General features: G+C 38.4%; 1 protein-coding gene across 5 annotated transcripts in view; it reads left to right on the top strand.

Moving 5' to 3' along the window:
- LOC121519574 (microtubule cross-linking factor 1) overlaps positions 1–21573 on the top strand; it is a 144147-nt gene that overhangs the window by 100663 nt on the left and 21911 nt on the right. For all 5 annotated transcript variants that reach the window (XR_005992713.1, XM_041802330.1, XM_041802329.1 and 2 more), the window contains 3 exons: positions 6432–6599; positions 17696–17968; positions 21093–21425. Coding sequence is in view for 4 of the 5 variants with exons in the window: in XM_041802330.1 (XP_041658264.1) it covers positions 6432–6599; positions 17696–17968; positions 21093–21425 (774 nt within the window). In the remaining variant the exon portion in view is untranslated. The remainder of the gene's footprint in view (positions 1–6431; positions 6600–17695; positions 17969–21092; positions 21426–21573) is intronic.

Raw genomic sequence — 21573 nt, 5'->3', positions numbered from 1 at the left:
CTGACCTCATGAAATTGTTATTCCTATTGAAAAGAATCTCACTAAGGGTATCCTATTTTTTTTTAACTGTGATACTTTTTAATGCTGCATGTTTTAAAAGAAACAATCTTGTATTGATCAATAGTATCACAGTCTACTAAAGCTTAAAAAAAAACCTACAGAACCTCAGTTATGTTTTAACCAAACACTGCTGTTACAGAAAGAGATGTTTGAATTGCACAAATATGATGGCATTATCAGCATTTGTGCAACAAGGGTCGAGGGGTCAGGCAAACCTGAAACTTCAAAAACAGAAAAACTCAATTTTTTTCACAGTCAGTGTTTAAAATCGTTTGATTTAGGATTCATAGAAATGAAAATTTTTACTCTCTTGATGAGGAGATTGTAACGTCAGTGGTGAAGAAAAACAGTCATTTTTAATAAAAACAACAACTTTTCCTTGTATAGTGGTGTCTGACCTTTCTCACTCTTACTGACCACTTCATTAGGTACATCTGTTCAATTGCTTATTACCTAAAACATTCAATCAGCCAATAGCATGGCAGCAGCTGATGCTTTACGGCATACAGACTGTGGTCAAGACAATGTTTTGAATATCAAACCGAGCATCATACTGTGGAAAAAAGGTGATGCTGATAACCTTATTCATTCGACTTATTCATTTTATACACATAAAATTAAAACAAGGCTAAATTTAAACTAGTCAGTGGTAATTGTCTACCATTAGAAGCTCCAGATTGATCCTCTATAAAGTTTAATGCACTATTGGACAAAGTGCAAAGCAAATTTAACAGTAGTAACCTTCATATCCTCCTGTAGACTGGACCTTTAATGAGTCTTTTATTATTGTTTCATTCACTGTCATTGTGTGCAAATGAGGGTCTGGCAGCCGTTCATTAGAGCTGTGCTGGCTTGATACACTGATGACAGTTTTGGCCTAGATAACTAGTCAGAAGCAGCCATTATTTTACATTTTCTTACACACAGAGGAGACATTTCACCCAAACGTTGCCTGTGTTGCTGCCGGTGTGTCTGTTGTCCACTTCTTCTGTAAAGGTCTCAAAAGTAAGTAAGCATTTTTGGCTGGATGAATTATTAATCAGCTCTAAGTGCTCTACTTTGTCCTGTGTTCTGATTTTTCCATAACACCAAAAAGATACTTTGTAGACTGATCTGACATCATCCTTTTACTCTGTGTTTTGGTTTTTACAAGCATGCTAGTAGTTTATACTAAGATACAACAAGACAGACTTTTTTTCGGAGGCATTTGCACACATGGCTTCGATGGCAGCACACACGCTGAAAACAAATCCTGCAGAGGTGAGATAATAGTACGTTAAAAAGGTAATCTAAGTTTACAATGCAGATGTAATTTAAGCAGTTTGGCAGCTCAGTGAGGGGAAAAAAATCCTGATTTATCTGCTGTGATGCTGCCAATGTCTGATACTTTCAATGTGCTTGAGTTTATTTAAATACTGTAAATTAGATGATGAGGTCTGTCCCTCAGTAGTAGTAGCAGCACTGATCTCATTTAGTGAAGGAAGGTCTAATGAGTGCATAGAATCTCCTGTTGCTTTAAATAGTAACTTCATATGACATAACCGTTCTCAAATCAGCTCAAGATATCTGGATCAGCACTTCAAATGATTGAATTTTGGAGAGTGGTGCCGTGGTTAGCGCTGTGACGTCACTGCAGGAGAGTCCGCAGTTTGAGCCAGGACTTGAAATTGAAAGTAATATTGAACATGTAAAAGTAAGTGAAAAGACCTCACGACAGCTGACAGACAACGATAATGAAAGTATTGCACAAAGTGAAAAGCATTGCATAAAGAAATTGTCGTAATGATCGAGTTTTCACATCCAAAATGTAGCAGGAAGAAATACAAAATTAATCCAGACCCTTCTCCGTTAGTTACTGATCTCTTTCAAGATAGCTACAATGCGAGACATTTTATATCATACTACTGCTAAAAATACACAGATTGTGTAAATTAGGGGGATATGGATACCAATGTGTGAAATAACTTTGCTTTTTGTAAAATAACAATCAAGCCAATGCTAAAACTGATACCAATGAGTGTTTTCAGTACTTCTTTTGGAATGAGACTTCCACTATGTGAATATTTTTTGTCGTGTTTGACTATGATAGCAGATCAGAGTGACTCCAAAAGGAAAAAAAAATCTTATGATTCAGCAGTTTATCATAAATAAGGTATACCAAATGATGAAATTATGTTGATTGGACCATTGTTAATTTCGTTGACTAAAACTATGACTAAACTGTTGGTCGACAGCCTTTTTTTACATGACAAAAACTAGACTAAGCCTAACAAAAATAGATCTGTGATGACTAAAACTGACAAAAGGTAAGTTTAATTTTCATCAAGATGACTAAAACTAGACTAAAATGTAATTTAGTTTTTGGCTGACATTCAAAATCTGTGATATTTCTCCACTGTGGGTAATCCTGTCAAAAAACAACATATCTGTATCTATTCTGCCTCTCAGCTGTAGAAAGCAGGGACCCCAGATTTGGCAGGGTGCATAAAACATACTATCATGACTTGGTACCAGATTTAGGCAAGTAAATAAATGCTTGGACTAAAAATAAGGCCTAAAATGTGAGTGTCATTTATATGGACTAAAACTAGACCAAAATGTTCTGAGTTTTCGTCCACTAAAACTATACTAAAACTGAAAAGGATAGGAATGACTAAAATGTGACTAAAACTTAAATGCATTTCATTTAAAGACTAAAACTAAGACTAAAATTAAAAATAGCTGCCAAAATTAACACTGGATTGGACACAACTGGTAAATATTTGCTGCTGATGTCTGTTCTTGCCAGCATTTGCAAACAGGGTCTCTCTGTCGGCAAATATTGATGTTAAACCGATGCATTTGTGCACCCCTAACTACCACAGTAACACTTAATGATGCTTACATTAGTATGAGTATTGAAGCAAATAAAAGTAATGCTGGGGCACCAATAGTCTAATGGTTATGTCAGGCAGTCAAATCTAGCCCATGGCTCCTTCCCCTCATGTCATTCCAATCCTCTTCTTCTATTCTGACTCTATTCATTGTCTTGTCTTCAGTAAAGATCCCTGTAACACCTGCAAACATAATAACTACCCACAATTGTGATTAACTATGAATGTAATACAAATCTGCATCTTTTAATATAACCCCACAAATGTGATAAATTTCCCACAAATGTCATAGCAGATGCCTACTACAAATGCAATAACTGTTACAACACTAGCCATCAATATTACACTAACTCTCCACAAATGTAATGTGAACATGAGAAATTAAGGTTGTGTTCAATGTTTGTTGTAATCTTTTTAGTCAGCTTACACTCAAGTCACATTAGGAAACATATTTATGGTGATTTTTTGTTTACCATGAAACAGGAAGTTTTTTTCCAGAGTCTTAAAACACTCATTGAGCCGTAAATCTTAGCAGAGTGGATTAAAATGTGTCAAAACAGACTAAAGAAACTACTTCCTGTTTCATGGCAAACAGAAATTGTGCAAGAGTATGGCTTTTTATGTGACTTAAGCTTAATCTGAGATTTGTACCTTCCTATAATAAATCCCGGCAAATATAATAGTTACTGTTTGCAAAGATTATTATTGCAAATTTGTATAATGTTTTTGGTTTATTATGTTTGTTGCAGTTCTTGTGTTTGCAGGTGTAACAGTCCCCCCTAAAATAAATCCTGTAAAAGCATCGCTAAAGTTGCTTTCCTTAGTAACTAGTTACTTTTATAATGTAGTAACTCAGAAAGTAACTCAGATTTTTGGATGCAGTAATGAGTAATGGTGACTGCTTAAAAATTTTCAGTAACAAAAATGTTCCAACAGAAAAATATGTCCAATTTTTTTTTTTTTTTACAGAAAACATGAAAACATATGAGCTAACATTATGAAAGAATATAATAATAATAATAATGAAGTAACTTTTTTGGGGGGGGGGGTCATCAAAGTTAAAAGATATTTGGTATTCACTGAGTGGCTGCATGATGCCAACCATCCTGGACATTAACTGACCACTCATCTGTACGAAGTGTAGAGAGAACAAAATAAGCCATGATTTTATTTCTTAAATTAGCTAAAGGCTCCTTACATTCATGATTGTGGCATTTTGTCATTGTTTGTAGAAAAATATGTCTGTCTGTGTTTAATAAGTGTTTAATGTCTATGCTACTGCTAGATAGCAGACAGGGATGTAAGCATAAGATGTTTCAAAACTTGGAAATGCTTTATGACTATTCATCATGTTTATCAGGCCTCGGGAATATACACCAGTGCATTTTGGTGTGAAATGCTAACTTTAAACATGCAGTAATTGTGGTTATTTACAAGAAAAGTCCATAGGGTCTCTTTGAATTAATGTCGGCTAATTAGCCAGCAATTAAAGTCCCTGTGAGGAGTCTTTAGCAGGTTATAAAATAGACTGAAATGAATAGGGCTGTCTCTTTTTTACCTAAAAGACCAAACAGGACCATCAATCATGAGACTGATGGTTTTTATGTAGTAGTTTTCAACTTTTGTATTCACTGCCACAGGAAATGGAGCATTTAAATCATAGTGTTAACACAGCATTTTTGTCTTGAGATAAAACTTGTGGTGAATTGATGCTTGACTGGCTGATTGAATGTGTGTGTCTGTGCATGAATTGTGCTATATAAATGAAGTTTGACTAGAATAAATTGATGTTTGAAATTAGAAATGTTCTAATGCTCCACTGAGGCATACATTGCCTAGAAAAAGTATTCACCCCCTTGGATATTTTACACTTTTATTGATTTTATAAATCAGTCCTAGCCAATATAATTTGGCTTTTGAAAAAAAATCTTTAATGTTAAAGTTAAAACAGCTTTCTACAAAGTAGTGTCAATTAGATAAAAATATCAATGTAAAATCAGTGATGGTATCAATAAATCTGGACTAGAGTTCCCAAAAGGCATGTGGGAGACTCCATGGTCAAGTAGAAGAACATTCTTTGGTCTGATGAGACCAAAATGGTGCCTTTTGACGATCAGACAAGACACTATGATTATGATTGGCAGATACTGAACACTACATATTACTGCAAACACACCATCCCCACTGTGAAGCACAGTGGTGGCAGCATCATTCTGGGGGAATGCCTCTCAGCAGCCAGCCTTGGAAGGCTTGTAAAGGTAGAGGGTAATATGAATGCAGCAAATATAGAAAATCCTGGAGGACAATCTTATTCAGTCTGCAAGAAAACGACGGCTTAGGAGAAGATTGACAATTTACAATGACCTGAAGCATATGGCCAAAGCTACACAGAAATGCTCTAAAGACAACAAGGTGAATGTTCTGGAGTGGCTGAGACAAAGCCCAGACCTAAATCCAGTAGAGACCTTGTGGCTGGACTTAAAAAGGGATGTTCACACCTGATCTCTCTGCAACCTTACATCTGTCCAGATGTGCAAGCCTGATTGAGAACTATCCACACAGACTCAGTGCTGTGATTGCAGTCAAAGGTGCACCTAAATACTGACTTGAAGGGGTTGAATATTTATGCAGTCACCTGCATTACATGTTTTTGTTCTATTGACATTAATTTGAATAGAACAGTGAGATAAATTCATCCTGTGTTCCTGTTTTCCTGTGAGCCCCACTGTTTTTTTTTCTCAGGTTTACTTTGACTGTACTCAGGTTCACTGGCTTTTTAGCACTTAAGCTTGCATCATGTTCTCAGCAGAGCCGACGGTGATGTAGTGATAGCTCGAGGTGATGTCTTACTCACAGACTCCTTGGTGCGTCGAGACCTGCAGACTCTCTACAGCAGGGCCAGGAGAGACAAACACCTCTGTTAGCAGACGCCTCAGGAATAACAGGCTTTTCTCTGCACTGTGACCTAGTGCAAGTCATTTAGCCTGAAGCACTTATAAACTAAAACATAATCCATCTAAAACCTCTAATATCCCTTTGCATCATACTTGAACTAAAATAAATCAGCATGTAGGAAGTCCAACAGGTTTTTTTTAAAGCTTTAATTACAGAACTACTCCAAGGGTCCAAAGGGAATTCCCTTAATTTCCACTGATCTGTTTGCGTGGTTTTATAGAGGGGAGATAGTGCTTTCACATGTTTTGGTGTTAATGTATTAGGTCCTTAAGGGTGAGAGTAAAAATGGAAGGATGGATTGGAAAGGGCAAAGATTTAGAGAACAGGTCAAGAAGATAGATGGTAAACAGGAGAAGTTGAAGTCAAACTGATTTATAAAGCACTTACAAAGGTGGTTAGTATCAAAGATAAACAGAGGACACAGGCTCAGATTAAAATGAGACAAGACAAGAGATAAGATTAAACCTGATGAACGTGGCATGTTTGTGTGCTCTCTGTGCGATGTTTTAACCTTTTACTAATTGTGTGTTTTTTTCTGTGCAGTTTGGGGAGAACCGTCAAGTCCTGCAGGCTCTGCGGACGCTGCTGGAGGAGTTTCGGGAGGAGCTGCGGGAGGAGGAGACGCGGAGACGGCAGCTACAGCAGTCCTACGCCAATGACAAAGCCGCCTGGGAGGTCAAGTGGGCAGAGATGAAGTGCCAGGTTGCACAGGTACAGATGGTGTCTCAGCGCCCACCTTAAAGAGACAGGACACAATCTGGTGGAGAAAACTAGCGGTGCGTTCAGTAAGCAGCAAGGTGACAGTAAACATGCTGCCTTATCCACAGATGAATTCCCGCTTGGGGCAAACGGCTAACAAGATGAAAACAACAAATCATTTAGCCACTCCCCTTGGGACGGTCATTGTCTCATGAAAGTTCAGAAAAATAAACAAAGTAGGCTTATGATCTCTGTAAGAAATACCAGATTTCATATAACACATCAGGAAACAATTAAAATACAAAAGGAAGGACGGCTTCCAATAAGACATGAGGAAATGATGAATTGCTTCCTTTTAATTGGTATATTCTGTCATTGTGCAAACTAATTTATTCAGCTTTGTACCTAATTGTTCAATGTGCCTCTAAGCATTTCTCTGAACATCTGTTAAACGCTCACTAATTTCCTTAATGAGAGTGTAAATACTTTGTAGATCTCCACCTCAGCTGATCAGTATGAATTTTCATCACGAAAATCTTTTTTTAATATGAAAATTTAAGTTTCAAAGGTGTTCAAGACTGAATAGATTTTTCCCTGCTAAACTGTCCTCATAAAACATCATTCACAATATTCTTTGACTGAAGCTTTTGCCACTTTTCACTAGTTTAGATTAAAAGCAGCCAAGATAATATCCCACAGAAACGCTGCAGGGATGAGAGCTGGTTTAGCTCAGTTGGTAGAGCGAGCGAGTCGCAGGATAGATTCCCATTGGTGCATGTCTTATCATACTCTCCCTCCCCAACGCTACTGTCTCTCTTCAGCTGTCCTTTTAAATAGCGGGAAAAGCCCCCCCAAAATATCATCCTTCAAAAAAGAAATAACATAGACATGTCAGTGTAAGATGAAATCTATAATTCCTCAAGTAATTTATAACTGTTAAAGAGGAGATCATTTTTATTAATCTGGAAAGTTATCACGCTGACAACTCTTTTTTCTCTGCTGAATGATCTGATATTAGATATTAGGGTATTAGAAAATGGATGGATGGATGGAAAAATTTCCCAGTACAGAATATATGCATAAAGATATTTAACAACAGCATGAAGAGACACCCATTAATCCTTTCATTAGGTACTTCTGTTCAACTGCTCACAAATACAAATAATTAATTAGCAAATTATGTAGTAGCAATGCATTTAGCTGCTTTTAAGCTTGGTTTTCTCCACCCCTACCTCTCCATTTAGCCTTTTCCAACCTTAGCGCAGCTATTCTGCTATATTAAGGTCCCTGAAAAGTGATTAAAAAAAATTATTTTAGGTTACTTGTATGACACGCCACTGTGTCGTGAACAACAAGGCCAAATTTCAGTCTTGAAAAACAGCTCTAAGTTAACAAAATTAAGTGTCAAAATCATGAAAAATGATTCAATGAAATCTGCTCTAAGATGGTGTGGGTGTGTCCACTGAATGAGCTGAAGCCACGCCCACTCACGAGAAATGCAATCCACTCAAATTAAAAATTGCTCCTGATCAGGGCAGCTGCCTGGCTCTGTGCCAGAACAGAGTGTCAGTAATTGGAGATTAAATTTACTGTTTTCTGGCACAAATCTCTCTGTAATGATACGTTTAATGACCAGTAGGTCACTGTGGCTGATAGATTTGGGAAATTTACCTCACAATTAACAAAAACACAACATGTAGCTGGCTGTTAACTTTCAATGAAAGCAGTGTTATTGGCCTACAACAGACTGCATTTCAGGATAAAAGGAAGACATATGCATAAAGGTAAATAAATACGCAGTAAAATACAATACAATACATGCAATATAGTAATATAGTAAGAACGTAGTCAGCAATATAGCTATAGGTACAAATGATAAATAACTATCATCACATTTCAAAATAATCAATCTTCTGGCAGACATATATGACAATCACTGTTTAAATACAGTTCACTATGTATTTTGCTTATAACCGATTCATCCAAGTGCTCTTTTGACTCAGTTTTTTTGCAGTGCTGTAGAGATGACATGGGTTCATCCCATTGTTCACATTTAAGGTTTTTGTTTACAGCAAAAATAATAAAGGCAGCTGGATGATCACTTGCCGTTTGAATAGTAAAAATCCACTCAGCCGCTCTGGGAATATCACTGCCTCTGAGGATGTTGGTTTCAAAGACTCAAACATCGGTGGGCTCTGAGCCGTTGGTGGTTGATTTCAACATATTGACCCAGGGAAACATACATTGAACGTTTGACCCAGAGAAAAATCATTACTGAGAACATAAAACCCTTTGAAAGATTTCCCTGATGTCCTGGCAGACAGAGGGCATTTGCAGAGTTCCCTGTGTTTTCTTATCCAGCATTTTTTTTTTAAATTGTTGACTGGATTTCCCAAATCACCTGTCTTTAGCCTGATCATGATGTAGCAGGGAAGTAAACCCACCGACCTGCCCTCTCGTTTCATCTCATAAGACACAGAGAACAAAACAAAAAGGCCGTAAGGGTTTGTGCGCTTGGTTGAATTTTTTTTGTTTTTGTTTTTTTTTCAAACTTCAGGTATTCAGAGCACTCCAAACCTGCAACAAAAGAGGCAATTTATGGCTCAAATGAAAAGCTCACAGGGCAAATGAGCAGCATGGGAAACACTTGTGGAGAAAAAATACAAAAGGAAACCGCTTCCTGCAAAAACATTGTGCTGTCTGATTTGGGTCTTTTCATAAAATATCACAGGGATAATGTAGAGGTGAAGCATAGCAGCCCGTGAACACAAGGTCCTTTTACAAATGCTCTCCTGAAAATGTGGAGTAAAGTTCAGGACAAGCTGACCCTGAAACTGCAGCAATGTTCTCCTTACAGGTAATGTGTGCTGTAGAAGTTACAGTGGGATGTTTGTGACTTACTGAGGAACAACAGAGTCTGATGCTATTGTGACAGTGTAGATGTATATGCATATACATCAATGCTATGTTGTTGTTAAGCAAATGTCCGACTCACTAAAATGTCAATTTTTAACATCTAAAGGGTTGGCCGTGTCCTTTAACCCTCTGAGGTCTAAGGTTATTTTCTCGATTTGTAAATTATCTTTTCAATTTACCTTTTTAAGGCACTTGTGAACAACACAACACCCAAGTGTTTTACACCAAAATTTTCACGACAATCTCCTCTTTACGTATATTGAGGCCTAGAGGACTTTGTAAAGATTTATTTTAGACCAAATGCTGAATTTTTGAAAGTTTTTGAATCTCTTGTAAAACACACCTTCATTCATGTGAACGAAATTTTGTGGTGCTTGATATGGGTTTACCAAAGTCTTAGTTTTGCAAAAGTAGTGGAATATATTAATGAAATAATAGCTAAGTGTAGAAAAAATGTCTAGAATCATATTTTATGAAATCTTTTTTTGTTCATAGATATTATGTAAACATCATGATGATATATTATTATAAATATATACAGTGCTTAATAAATTTATTAGGCCACCACCCAAAGTAAGGTTTATGCCACAGCTGCCCTAAATTAACAGCATTGGTAATTACCAAAATCATTTTTTATGTTTCTGCAATGGTTAATACACCAATATGTAGAAGCTCTTCAACCCAAATGATATTTTTAATGCTAAAATATAATTATTATTGTTATCCATGAAATTTCAAAAGTACTGATTTACAAAAAAACTGAAAAAGCAGTAAATCACATAATTATTTCTTGATTAATATGTCAAATTATAGTTATTTACTTGCATTCCTGAACAGAAAAATGAGTTTTAGTGGTTGAATGTTATGCTTGATTAATTTCTGACTTCTCAGAGAAGCCCATTGAGCCGGCTCAAATTTGGGTCTAAAAGAGTGAATTCAGTTTGAAATTCCTCATTCCTGTTCAAAATAGTAAAACGTGGAGAGCTCACTGAAAATGAAAGAGTCCGCATTAAAGCACTTCATGATGCTGGATGGTCTCTCAGACCAATACGACAGGTGGTCTAATAAATTTGTTAAGCACTGTATATATCCCAATCATTGGAGATCAGCAGGTCCAAGCCTCTCCTGTCTCTAACCTCTCCTGCAAAAATTCTAATAGGATGGGCCTTAGGGATTCCAGAGTGTCAAATGGTTGGCAAAAGAAGGATTCAGCCAATTATATATGTGCATGTTCATGTCACAGTGAAAGGTGACAACATGTGCCCATTGCTCTCTTATTGGTCTTGTACCTCCAGCTGTGAATCACATGGGTTGGCAAATGAGGGCAGAAGTGAAAGATGAGATTCTACTGTTCCCAGAAGTGTTTGAATCACATCTCTACTAATAAAAATGACAAAGATATTAATAAAAACATACACGCCAACGAGTGTGCCGACTTCAGAGGGTTAACCTGGTGTGATCAACATGCCTGTATGACCACAAGTAAAACCATCACATGATAATGTTGTCACAACACATAAATTCTAATCTTTGAAGCAATACCAGTGAAATAAATGTGGTATTTTATACCGATTTCTCTACCACTGTGACAGACTAAGTCTTTGAAGAGAGATTATTTTGTCTATTTTATTACCAACCTGCAGTGCTGATACAGGAGAATAAACACAACATATACCAACACTTTAGTAGGAAATACATCTGTGACTATTCTTAAAAGGCTGATTAATGATTATTTTTTCTCTCTTTTTGTTTCTTAGGTAAATACAGTACAGTAAAGCACATGTTATGCTCTAAAAGTAATAAATATTGATTTAATTTCTATAATGGATTGAACTGGACTCATAAAAACAGAGGTTCTAAATAATGAAACACCACTTTAGAGGAAGGCAGCTTATTATCGATTGTCTATGGATAGTTATTTGCTGAGAAGTTTTTGAAATCTTGCTGAGAGCACATAATTGCTACCTTCCTTTAATATAATCCTGCGGTCACTGACTCCTGAGGTCACTGCCCACCCTCTAGCCCACCCAACCACCGGTTCTCGGGGTATTAACCCCAGACCAGGCTTCATTTGAAGAGCAACAAGAGTGAATGTATTTAACATAGCACACACAACAACATCTGTTTTGAAGGGATACTTCAACATTTTGGCAAATTCGCTCATTGCCACAATTCCTATAGTCTTAGTAGTAGGTTAGTTCCCTTTAGTTGCTGGTGCAAGCTGTTTTTAGATCTGGGGGGACCGATATACCAGCTGCACAGCTAACGCTATGGAAGCAGACAGAATTTTTTGCTTTCCCTCATCAAACTCATCAAATACACAATCCAACAACTCCAAAACGCTCTCGTGGACAAGTTGTGACCTGCACATTCACCACGCTATGAAATAATAATGTAAAGTTATGTAACATTACGACACATGAAGCAAATACTCAGAGCTATTTCTTGAGTAAACCACTGGGTGGAGTGACACAGTGCAGCAGCCATGTCTGGAGTGAAGTTCCGGCTTTGCATTGAACTTTAAAACATCTCCGTCTCGTAATGCTCCATGATTATTTCATAGCATGGTGAATGTACATGGGACATGTACATGTATGTGAAGGCAAAAAATTCCGTCTGCTTCCATAGCGTTAGCGGTGCAGCTATATCAGTCCCCAAAGATCTAAAAACAGTTTGCACCGACAACTAAATGAAACAAACGTATTACTAAGACTATAGGAATTATGGCAATGGGTGAATTTATAACGGGTGAATTTGCCAAAAATGTTGAAGTGTCCCTTTAACTGAATCAAACAGAACTGGTATGAAAACACATTAATGTCAGTAAAAGAGAGGCTGTTTTGTTGCTCAACTACAGCTGTCACCATGGAAACTGACACGCCAGATAGACTATTGCATGGACTTATATCACAGTCATCTGGGAAACCTTCTATTAAAAATGTTTGGAAGGGCACGACTTTTTAAAAATATTCTTAGAAGTTGATTAGACAAACATTTTGTCTGTCACATTCATTACAGGATAGAAAAGACAAAATGAGGTAGCAGACGTGTGCAGCTCTGGTAGTAACCTGAGCTCACCAGACAACCGCTGTTGTCATTAATGAACAGCAAAGTTTCTTTGATTAAGCTCATGCCAGAGTGCAAAAACATCTTCTCTGCCACTAAGGCTTTCAGTGGGAGTCTTTTCTCTTGTTTTTATAAAGAAATGAGGCCAAGTTCTTATAAAGCTGCTAAATTCTAATACTAGAGCTAAATACAGAAGCTAAATTCAAGCTAAGCACTACAGCAGCAGCAACTGTTGTGAATACCAGCTTACAGTACAGCTAAAGCCCTCCTGTAACTATCGCATGCTGAAGCAGGTCTGGAGAAAAGCGATAGCTTCTTTTCTATCATGCAACGCTTTCTGTGCTGTTCTTTGCTCTTTATTAAATAAAGGAATGTGGTCCAGTTTTGACAAAACGGCCACTATACGAGCTAAATGCTACACCGGTGGCAGCCATTACTTTCGGCTTCTAGTACAATTTAACCTTGCACATAGCTACTTCCTCGTTCTCCTCAAGTGATGCTGATTGGTCAGGTCTGGTTTCAGACCTGGCACAGTTGTTTTACACTGGGGCTTTGCAAGATGGATTTGCCTGGTGACAGGCAGGAAGTCTGGCAAAGATGCAAGGCTTGCAAGATTATTGATCTCTCTCTCTGTCTTCATCTTTGCAGGCCAGGGTAGAAGAATCTGATCATAGATCTATTTTTAAAAGCTTAGGTACTTTTGGTATCATTCAATATAAAATTAAATGGTATTTTACCATATTAAAAACATGGTCTCAAAGAACTGCTTACACTATCACCCATTGCACATAACCTGACGGAATTGAAAATTTGCCTCCATTTATTAACCCTGGCTTCGTGCAAACATTTTAATTGGCTGACAGAGATAAGTTTGTAAAAAATCAAGGTGCAAAGCTCCTCCAGTTTATTAATTTTGGGATATCTTTAGGAATGCATCGCATGTATGAAAGTGTCTGTAGAGACACTCGTATTAGAGTGTTGCATTGCCATTTAACGCTGTTAAAGTAGGAAATTGTCTGATTACGCATGTAGCTGCTTTAGTTTCAAAGGCCATCACAGATGTATGAAGAGTGTTTAGTTGTGGTCATAGCTGATGGTACAAATTATAAATAGCTGTGATTGTTTTAAAAAAACATGCTATTAAACCCAGCCCATTTTAATTTTAATTTCTTTGTGTATAAAGATAATCCATGCAGTGAGAGGAGTAGATGCTGTGTTTTAGGTGTGACACAGAGGGATATTGAGTCAGTGTTGTTTTGTTGTACAGATGGTCATCGCGGTCAGATCCTCCTTATCTGCTGTGTCTGATTTTAACTTTCCTCCCATTGAGATTCAGAACACATCCTCATTAAATGTGGAAAAGAAATTCCAATCAGCTTGTTTCTTAGATTTGCACAGATAAAAAAAAAAGTCAGAGGCTGAGCTGCATCTTCCTGTGTCTCAGCTTTATCTGATTCATAAATGTCAGCTCTGAGAACTAATTAAACAGTTTGAGTTATAGGAGAATTATCTTTTTAACTCTGCTGCTCTTAATCTGAGCAGCTCTTACATGGTTCACATCCTTCCTCAGAGCAGAGGTCGTCAAGGGCCTCAATGAGAACTAATTACTTATTTTCCTGTGATAACACCATGTCAAATCTTTTCTTGCTCTGCTGTGTTTCGTTCTGATTAAGACTTCAGAAACATGCCCCTAAACTGCTGATTATTACACAGCCCAGCAGAGCAGAGCAGGATGGGAACTTACCCTCACCTGTGTATTTATACATGGATAGAAGTTATTTTTTGTTTCACTCTTGGATGATATTAATAAAGCTGCTCCGGCCGGCTCATGTTTCTGGTGACACACAGTTCTAGGCCTCTTAAATATCCGGCTAAATTTGTAACGTCTTACATCTCGGCTGCATGTGTTCAGTCAGCAGCTATTACTGTACACGTTACCCTAACCAGTCAGAAAGCTTTGTATGAAATTATACAAGACAAACATTTGTGAATGGGTGTTATGTAAGCTGATGTTTGAAGGCTCTGGAGCTGCAGACTCTGGTTTGTGTAGGGCTATGTTTGCAGATCAAAGTGAGCCTGAAGATTAAAAAGCTCTTCTCGAATCTGTTCAGGGAAACAGAAGCTTCCAGGGTGGCTTCACTTCAACCTTCTGCGGCTTTGAAGATTGCTGCAGTACATGTGAATCGACCGATCAGAGCGTGGTCGCGAATATTAATTAGTGAGGACGCCCGTTACTCAGCTTTAAACTAGTGTGACTCTTTGTGTTTCATTATGAATAGTAAGAAAATGATGTTTTCAGGCTGATAATTCACAAAATTTTCAAAAAGTTCAACCCCAGTTCCACAAAAGTTAGGGCACTGGGTAAAAGGGAATAAAAACCAAAGGCAATGATTGTCAAATCTAATAAACCCATGTTCTATTCACAATAGAACATCAACAACATGTCAGATGTCGGAACTGAGATATTTTACTATTTCATGAAAATATTAGCCCATTTTGAATTTTATTTGCATAACACATCTCAAAAAAGTAGGGACAGGGTCATATTTACTATTGTGTAGCATCCCTCTTCTTTAACAACTGTCTGTAAATGTCGTGGAAGTGAGGAGACCAGTTGCTGGAGTTTTGGGAGAGGAATGTTGTCCCATTTTTGTCTGATGTAGAATTCTAGCTGCTTAACAGTCCTGGGTCTTCAATGCCCGTGCCATAGGCACTAAGGCAGCCCCATACCATCAAAGATGCAGGCTTTTGAATGATGCACTGATAACAAGCTGGATGAGCCCTCTCCTCTTTGGTCTGCAGGACAGAGCGTCCATGTTAAAAAAAACACACATTTTGATTCATCTGACCACAGAACAGTTTTCCATTTCACCTTAGACCATTTTGAATGAGCTTTGGCACAGAGAAGATGGCGGTGAACATTGGCCACTGGTAAATAATGCCAGCATGAACATATATCAGTTACAAGTGTTCATCTGCTGTGTCCTCACAATTTAATGCTGGCATTTCATCTAGTCTGTTTTCATCATCAAACCTGAGAGAAATAATGGCATTGTGGAAGTGGGAGCAAAGAAGTGATGAAAAAACATCATCGTTGGGACTTGCCATGGGCTAAATTGTTATTTTAAGCATTAGCCCCTGATCAGCTGAAGCGAAAGACAAAGGATTTTTGTTTGTATGTCCCACTGAGAGAGATCTGGATGAGGAAATTAACATCTGATATTTTTGGATGCTGGCAAGTAGATTTGACTAAGTGCTGTCATCTGCAGCTATTTATATTGTACCATAAATCCTGTAGACATTACTCAGAGGCTGTAAGTCACCCAGTGCTACCCAAAAGACCAATCACACAGCATGCAGTCTGGGTCATTTTGATATGTATTTACGCTTTTGAGGAGGTGCATGTTGTCTACGTATGTAGGCCTCTGCATAGATTCAGGGATACACAGACCTACAGCGTCATTAACAGGGCAGTTTTTCTGAGCTCATTAAAGGTAGATTTTTGTTAAATATTTGGTTGAAACAAGGCAGAAGTACCACAAACAAATGTTCATATTGTAGTATCTGATACAGCTCTGTAGAACACCACTTTAAGCATATGAAGATCAAATTAACATAACTGTCAATAATTACTGCAGGAGAATGCAACATACACATACTGTATGTCCATACCTATTCCCAAAGTATCACATAAATTGAGTGTAAAGCGTGAGTTCCACAGAGTCATGGCTGCCATGTTATTGAGATCAGCTGATCTCACACAAGCCCTCATCAGATGACAGCCAGCTGATTTGCTTCTAAGCATGCAATTGCCTAATTGCACTCATGCTGCCAGGTTTACACTGCTCTAATTCGGCTACGCTTTGCTGCTCCCTCTGTAAGCCACTTTTTTGGAACCCTCCTCCACCCCAGCTCCTCTCTTATTCTGCTTATGACTTAATCAATTTTATTCTGTTGTCACTGATGCCCGCTCTGCTCTGGGGTTTTCTGCTGCTTCTCTCCCTGCCTCAGGCTTACCTTATCGGCATAGGAAGGGCAGGAATGTGTGCTGTTCCTGCTTGATTCTTTCTACATAGTCTATTTAAAGGGCAGGAAGTGCTAATTGAAAACTTCTGATAAATAAAAGTATTTCTAACTGCCATTTATGTGTGCTTCTTGACGAAGTGGTCCTGACTGAACATTGTAAAACAACGGCAAAGGCCAATTCAATGAAAAATGAGTCCTTTAATTTTGATACTTGGAGTATATCCATTAATAATACACACATGTAAATGATGTTAGGGTTAGAATAAGTCAAATGGAGTCAGAGCAATCCCATTTTAGAAACGTGTAACTTTGACAGCTTATCTGATACATGCAGTCAATATGAATTTTGGTATTTGTTTGTTTACTCTTTTAATCTTTTATAAACAACCCCACAAAGATGTTTTTAAAGATTTTTTTGCTTTTCAAAGTAAACTTGTTTTCTAAGAAAACCACACATGATAGACGAGCCATCTTAAATCGTTGCCTCAGCCTGCTTTGATGTTATTATTTAGTAGCTGTGTAAGCACTTTCCTTCACCTCTGTTTCCACCTTTTTAACGTCATTTTATGTCTTTGAACTTAAAAGTAAGAGATGAATCAGGAGATCAAACAGCAAAGATGAAAGGAGCCAAAGATCACTGCATGTCAGACACTGCTGTTTGGTGTTTTACAAAACTTATTGAAATGATGCATCTTACGGATTTAAAGTCCTTTAATTATCCATGCGATTGGAGGCCAACAAGACAGATAAAAAGCTTGGTTCATAGAGGCTCTTTTAATCTAAAACCTGTTTAGGGACATCTATTCTCTGTTGTTGTTTTCTTTTTTTTTAATCATTTTGTCTCTGGATTAAAGCAGAATTTATCCAGACATTTTTCACAGCTCTTCAGTCTAATAGTGATAGTACTGATAATTTTGTTTTCCAATAGTGTGAAGCTACTAAATATGACTGGCAAACCTTCCATCAGGCAGTTTTCATGGGGACTTATTATTTGTCAAAGATGTCCAGATTAGGGTATTTCTTTTATCCCTGCTTTAAGAGTATATCGCATAGCATAACAATTAATCACTTCAGCATCGCTGTCTTTTTCTTTTGTCCAGTTGGAGGCGGAGAAGCCAGGCCAAGTGCGAGGCGAGGCTCAGGGAGACGAAGGAGAACCATCAGGAGGCCCTGAGCGGGCCTTGAAGCAGGAGCGCGAGGAGCACCAGCGTCTCCTGGCTGAGAGTCACAGCACCTCCCTGGACCTCCGCTGGAAGCTTCAGCACGGAGAGAAGAGGTGGAGCCGCGAGAGGGCCGAGCTCCTGGAGCGCTTCGACAAGGAGCGGCAGGAGTGGGATGGCAGCATGAGGGAGCTCCACCGCAAGATGGAGAGGGTGAGAGAACAGAGGACGTTAAAAGATGAGTGAAAGGGTCAGGCAGGCAGCAGGGCGTCCATCCAGCAGCAGCTCTGAATCTTTAACTAGTATCACATGACCTTCTTCAGGACATGTAGTCCGCTCAGTTGTAGTGGAGTTTCTGGTTAATGACTTACTCTAGCTACTCTGGAGCTTTAAGTGGTATCACATTTATTTTCAAGGTCAAGAATGAATTTTAAATTTCAAGCTTTGATCCAGAGCTGTAAGAAGTTAAGAGCTTTCTGTGCAAATGCATCTCACCCAACACTGACATCACAGGGTAATTCATGAGTTATCAGAGATTAACAGGTAATACTAACCCCATGCAAGAAACACTTAAGGCTATAACAAAAAACAATCTTGCCTATCTGCAAAAGGCCTTGTATCAATGAACTATGAAACTAAACTAAGTGTCCGAGTCTCAGTTTTTGGTGTCATGCTGCTGTCAATATTTACACATTAATTTGGCCCATACCTAGATAAATACACATATATTAATGTAGGTCAGACAAAAATTCAGTCTTTAAAACACACTTCAAGGTGTAAGAAATGAGGATGAACAAACTCAATGACTCAACAAACTGATGAACACATATGGCTGAGATTTAGAGATGATATAGGTCAATATTTACAGCCAACATACTGGTTGTAAATTTCAGCAGAAATGATCTAACCTGCCAAAATCCATGATTTACTTTAACACAGATTTTAGCCAATACCAATATCATGCAAATTAATATTATGCATCCGTAGCCCACTTGTCTCACATAGCCAGTCTGAACGCATTCCAAATCCATTATCTTATAACTATGAAGATGCTATAAAGGCTCAGATCATCCTAAAGAACATTCAGTATATGCAGCAGATTGGAGTGGCCTTTACATCTGAAAAACTACTAAGGTGCCAGTACAAAGTTGACAAACCAATAATAATGATTTTTGTTCTTAAAGACATAGGCATCTCTCATTTTTCAGAGCCCAAACCAAAAAAAAACCAGGATTAAACTTAACAGTGAGATCAAGTTTGATTCCCAATTAGCCTTAAAACAGCTTCAGATTTTCAGCCATCACTGTCTGATTAATTCAGAAAAACAGAGCCAGGTTTTCCCAAGTGAATGCAATGCATTTACAATCACGGCATTTCGCAAAGTGGTGTTTTTGCACTCCTGTAGAGAGCTTCTTGAACTAAACTGCTTTAATAACAGGACATAGGGCAAAACACACCAGAACAAGGCCTGAGCCTTGTCATCATTAAGCAATGTATGTGTGTTTATTTTTAAGGAGATACTGAAGAAAAAACTGAAACAAAACACCCTAGGCCATTATCTTTGTTGTTCGGTGCTATAAATATTCTAGCTCAATTTTTTTTAAAAAGTCCTGAGGAGAATTAGTGAATAATTGATGTCCTTTGGGAGATTTAATGAAGCACAATGCAGCATCTCACCTCGCCTGTGTTTGATGTCCCAGACAGGAGGTAGAAACATGAACCCGTTAATATGATATGAGAGTATTAAAATATAAAGCAGTGACTGGAATTATAACAACAGGAACTCCCTCTGAATGCAGCTCGCTTTCAGCAGCTCAGAGAACAAAGTGCTGATGCACAGAGCAGGAAGTACAGATGCATTATTCAGCAATGTTGCAGCAGATTGTAAAACACAGGTCACCTACTGAACTGCTCTGAGTAGAGAGAGGGAAGGTGAAGAAATGATGTGACTTGTGCTTTAAATGAGAGACTGAACCAAAGCACTTAACCCTGAGTCACAGGCGGATGACTCGGGGAAACGAGTCAAGCAGTACTGATGTACAAGTGCTAAAATCCAAGGAAACTTCATCAGAGCCCATCATGAAATGGACATTTTTACAGTAGATTTTACAGCAGAAACATGATCACAGCATGGTTCAGAGAGCACCTTAAGTCTCTGTAGCTCATTGATGAAAGCTGTATCTGTTTTCCTTATAATCAGGCTGAAAATTTTTCAGGCATCGGGCATTGCTGATGGCTAAAACCAAAAGCCAACTCTGTTTTGAGCAGATTGCTTCTGCGTAAACACGGCCTGAGAGGCAGGTGCCGTTATTGCTTTTTGCCCGGAGTTTTATGAGAGGTTGTGTTTATGTCTGTGGCTGCAGAAGAAGAAAAGTTAGCAAAACTGCAGGTGAAAGGCTAACATTTGAATGAAGCCACGTGTGCACTTTTTAAGAGTACATGCAAATGCAAAAACAGAAACAAAGAGACCAATATTGGGCAGTTTAAATCAAAATATATCTACAGAGTGTGACAAGATACACCATATGGACAAAAGTATTTGGACACACCTGTCAGTTATTGATTTCAGGTGTTTCAATCAGACCTGTTGCCACATTTGTGTAAACTCAAGCATCTAGCCATGCAGTCTCCATTTACAAACATTTTTTGTTACAAAATCTGTCATTCTGAAGAGCCCTGTGACTTTAAGCGTGATACTGTGATGGATGCCACCTTTGCAATAAGACAGTTTGTCAACTTTCATCCCTGCTGGATATTCCACAGTCAGCTATAAGTGTTACTGTTAGAAAATGGAAGCGTTTAGGAACAACAGCAACTCAGCCACAAAGTAGACGACCATGTAAAATCACAGAGAGGGTCAGCGACTGCAAAAGCGCATGATGCTCTGCTGATAAGGAGTTCAGAGCTTCCACTGGCATTAATGTAAGCCTTTCGGTTGGAGCTTCATGAAGGGGTTTCTAATCTATAAATAAGAACAATCTTCCACTATGGTATAATGAAGTTAACTATATTTTATCCATCATATGAGCATTGTTACCCACCACAACTCCAGCTACAAGACACTAACACCTCAAGCAGTATCATAACAGCAGTCAGAGAAATAAACATGAACTATTAGCATATAAAAGGAAAAATAAGACCACTATGAATCTTTTTCATGAGGGCTCAGGCAGGAGAAGAATTTCAACTAAACAATCTTTTCAACATTCAGATGCATTGTTTCTCAAAAAATGTATTTAAAGAATGACTGTTAGAAATGTTCCCCTCTGGTAAAAGTTCACTTACACAGACGTCTTTAATATCATCAGACTGATCACTTGATGTGATTTCTCCCCAGATGCAAAGAGAGCTGAACACCAGGCGAGGCGAGGGCATCGACATTAAAGACGCTCACAGGGGAGTGTTTTCGCCTCAGGACAGTCCGTGTAACGCCCCCCGATCTCCTCGCTCCCCACGTTCACCCTGTACGTCCACGCCTGTCTCTGCCCTGCCCACACGCTCCCATTCTGACTCTGAGGCCATGCTGGAGGAACAGGGTGCCGCCATGAGGCTGAAGGGACCAACAGAGAACCTGTTCCTAGATGCTCTGTCTCTGGACCCCCTCAGCTGCCTGGAGGTGCCGCCTCCATCCAGACTGGAGAGCGAGAAGAGATTCCCTTGCTTAAAGGAGGTAGATATAGCAGACAAGATCTGGTTTAAATCTGATGTGAGGATTTTTAACAGGTTATAAAACAGATAGAGATTTAAACTGTTGTCTCTATATGACCTACAAAAGCAAATGGGACAAGACGACACAAGATTGTGATTTCTATATTATA

Source organism: Cheilinus undulatus, linkage group 13 (assembly GCF_018320785.1).
Source record: "Cheilinus undulatus linkage group 13, ASM1832078v1, whole genome shotgun sequence".
Classification (NCBI taxonomy): domain Eukaryota; kingdom Metazoa; phylum Chordata; class Actinopteri; order Labriformes; family Labridae; genus Cheilinus; species Cheilinus undulatus.
The sequence above is the reverse complement of the archived record's forward strand: the minus strand, read 5'-3'. Positions and strand labels throughout refer to the sequence as shown.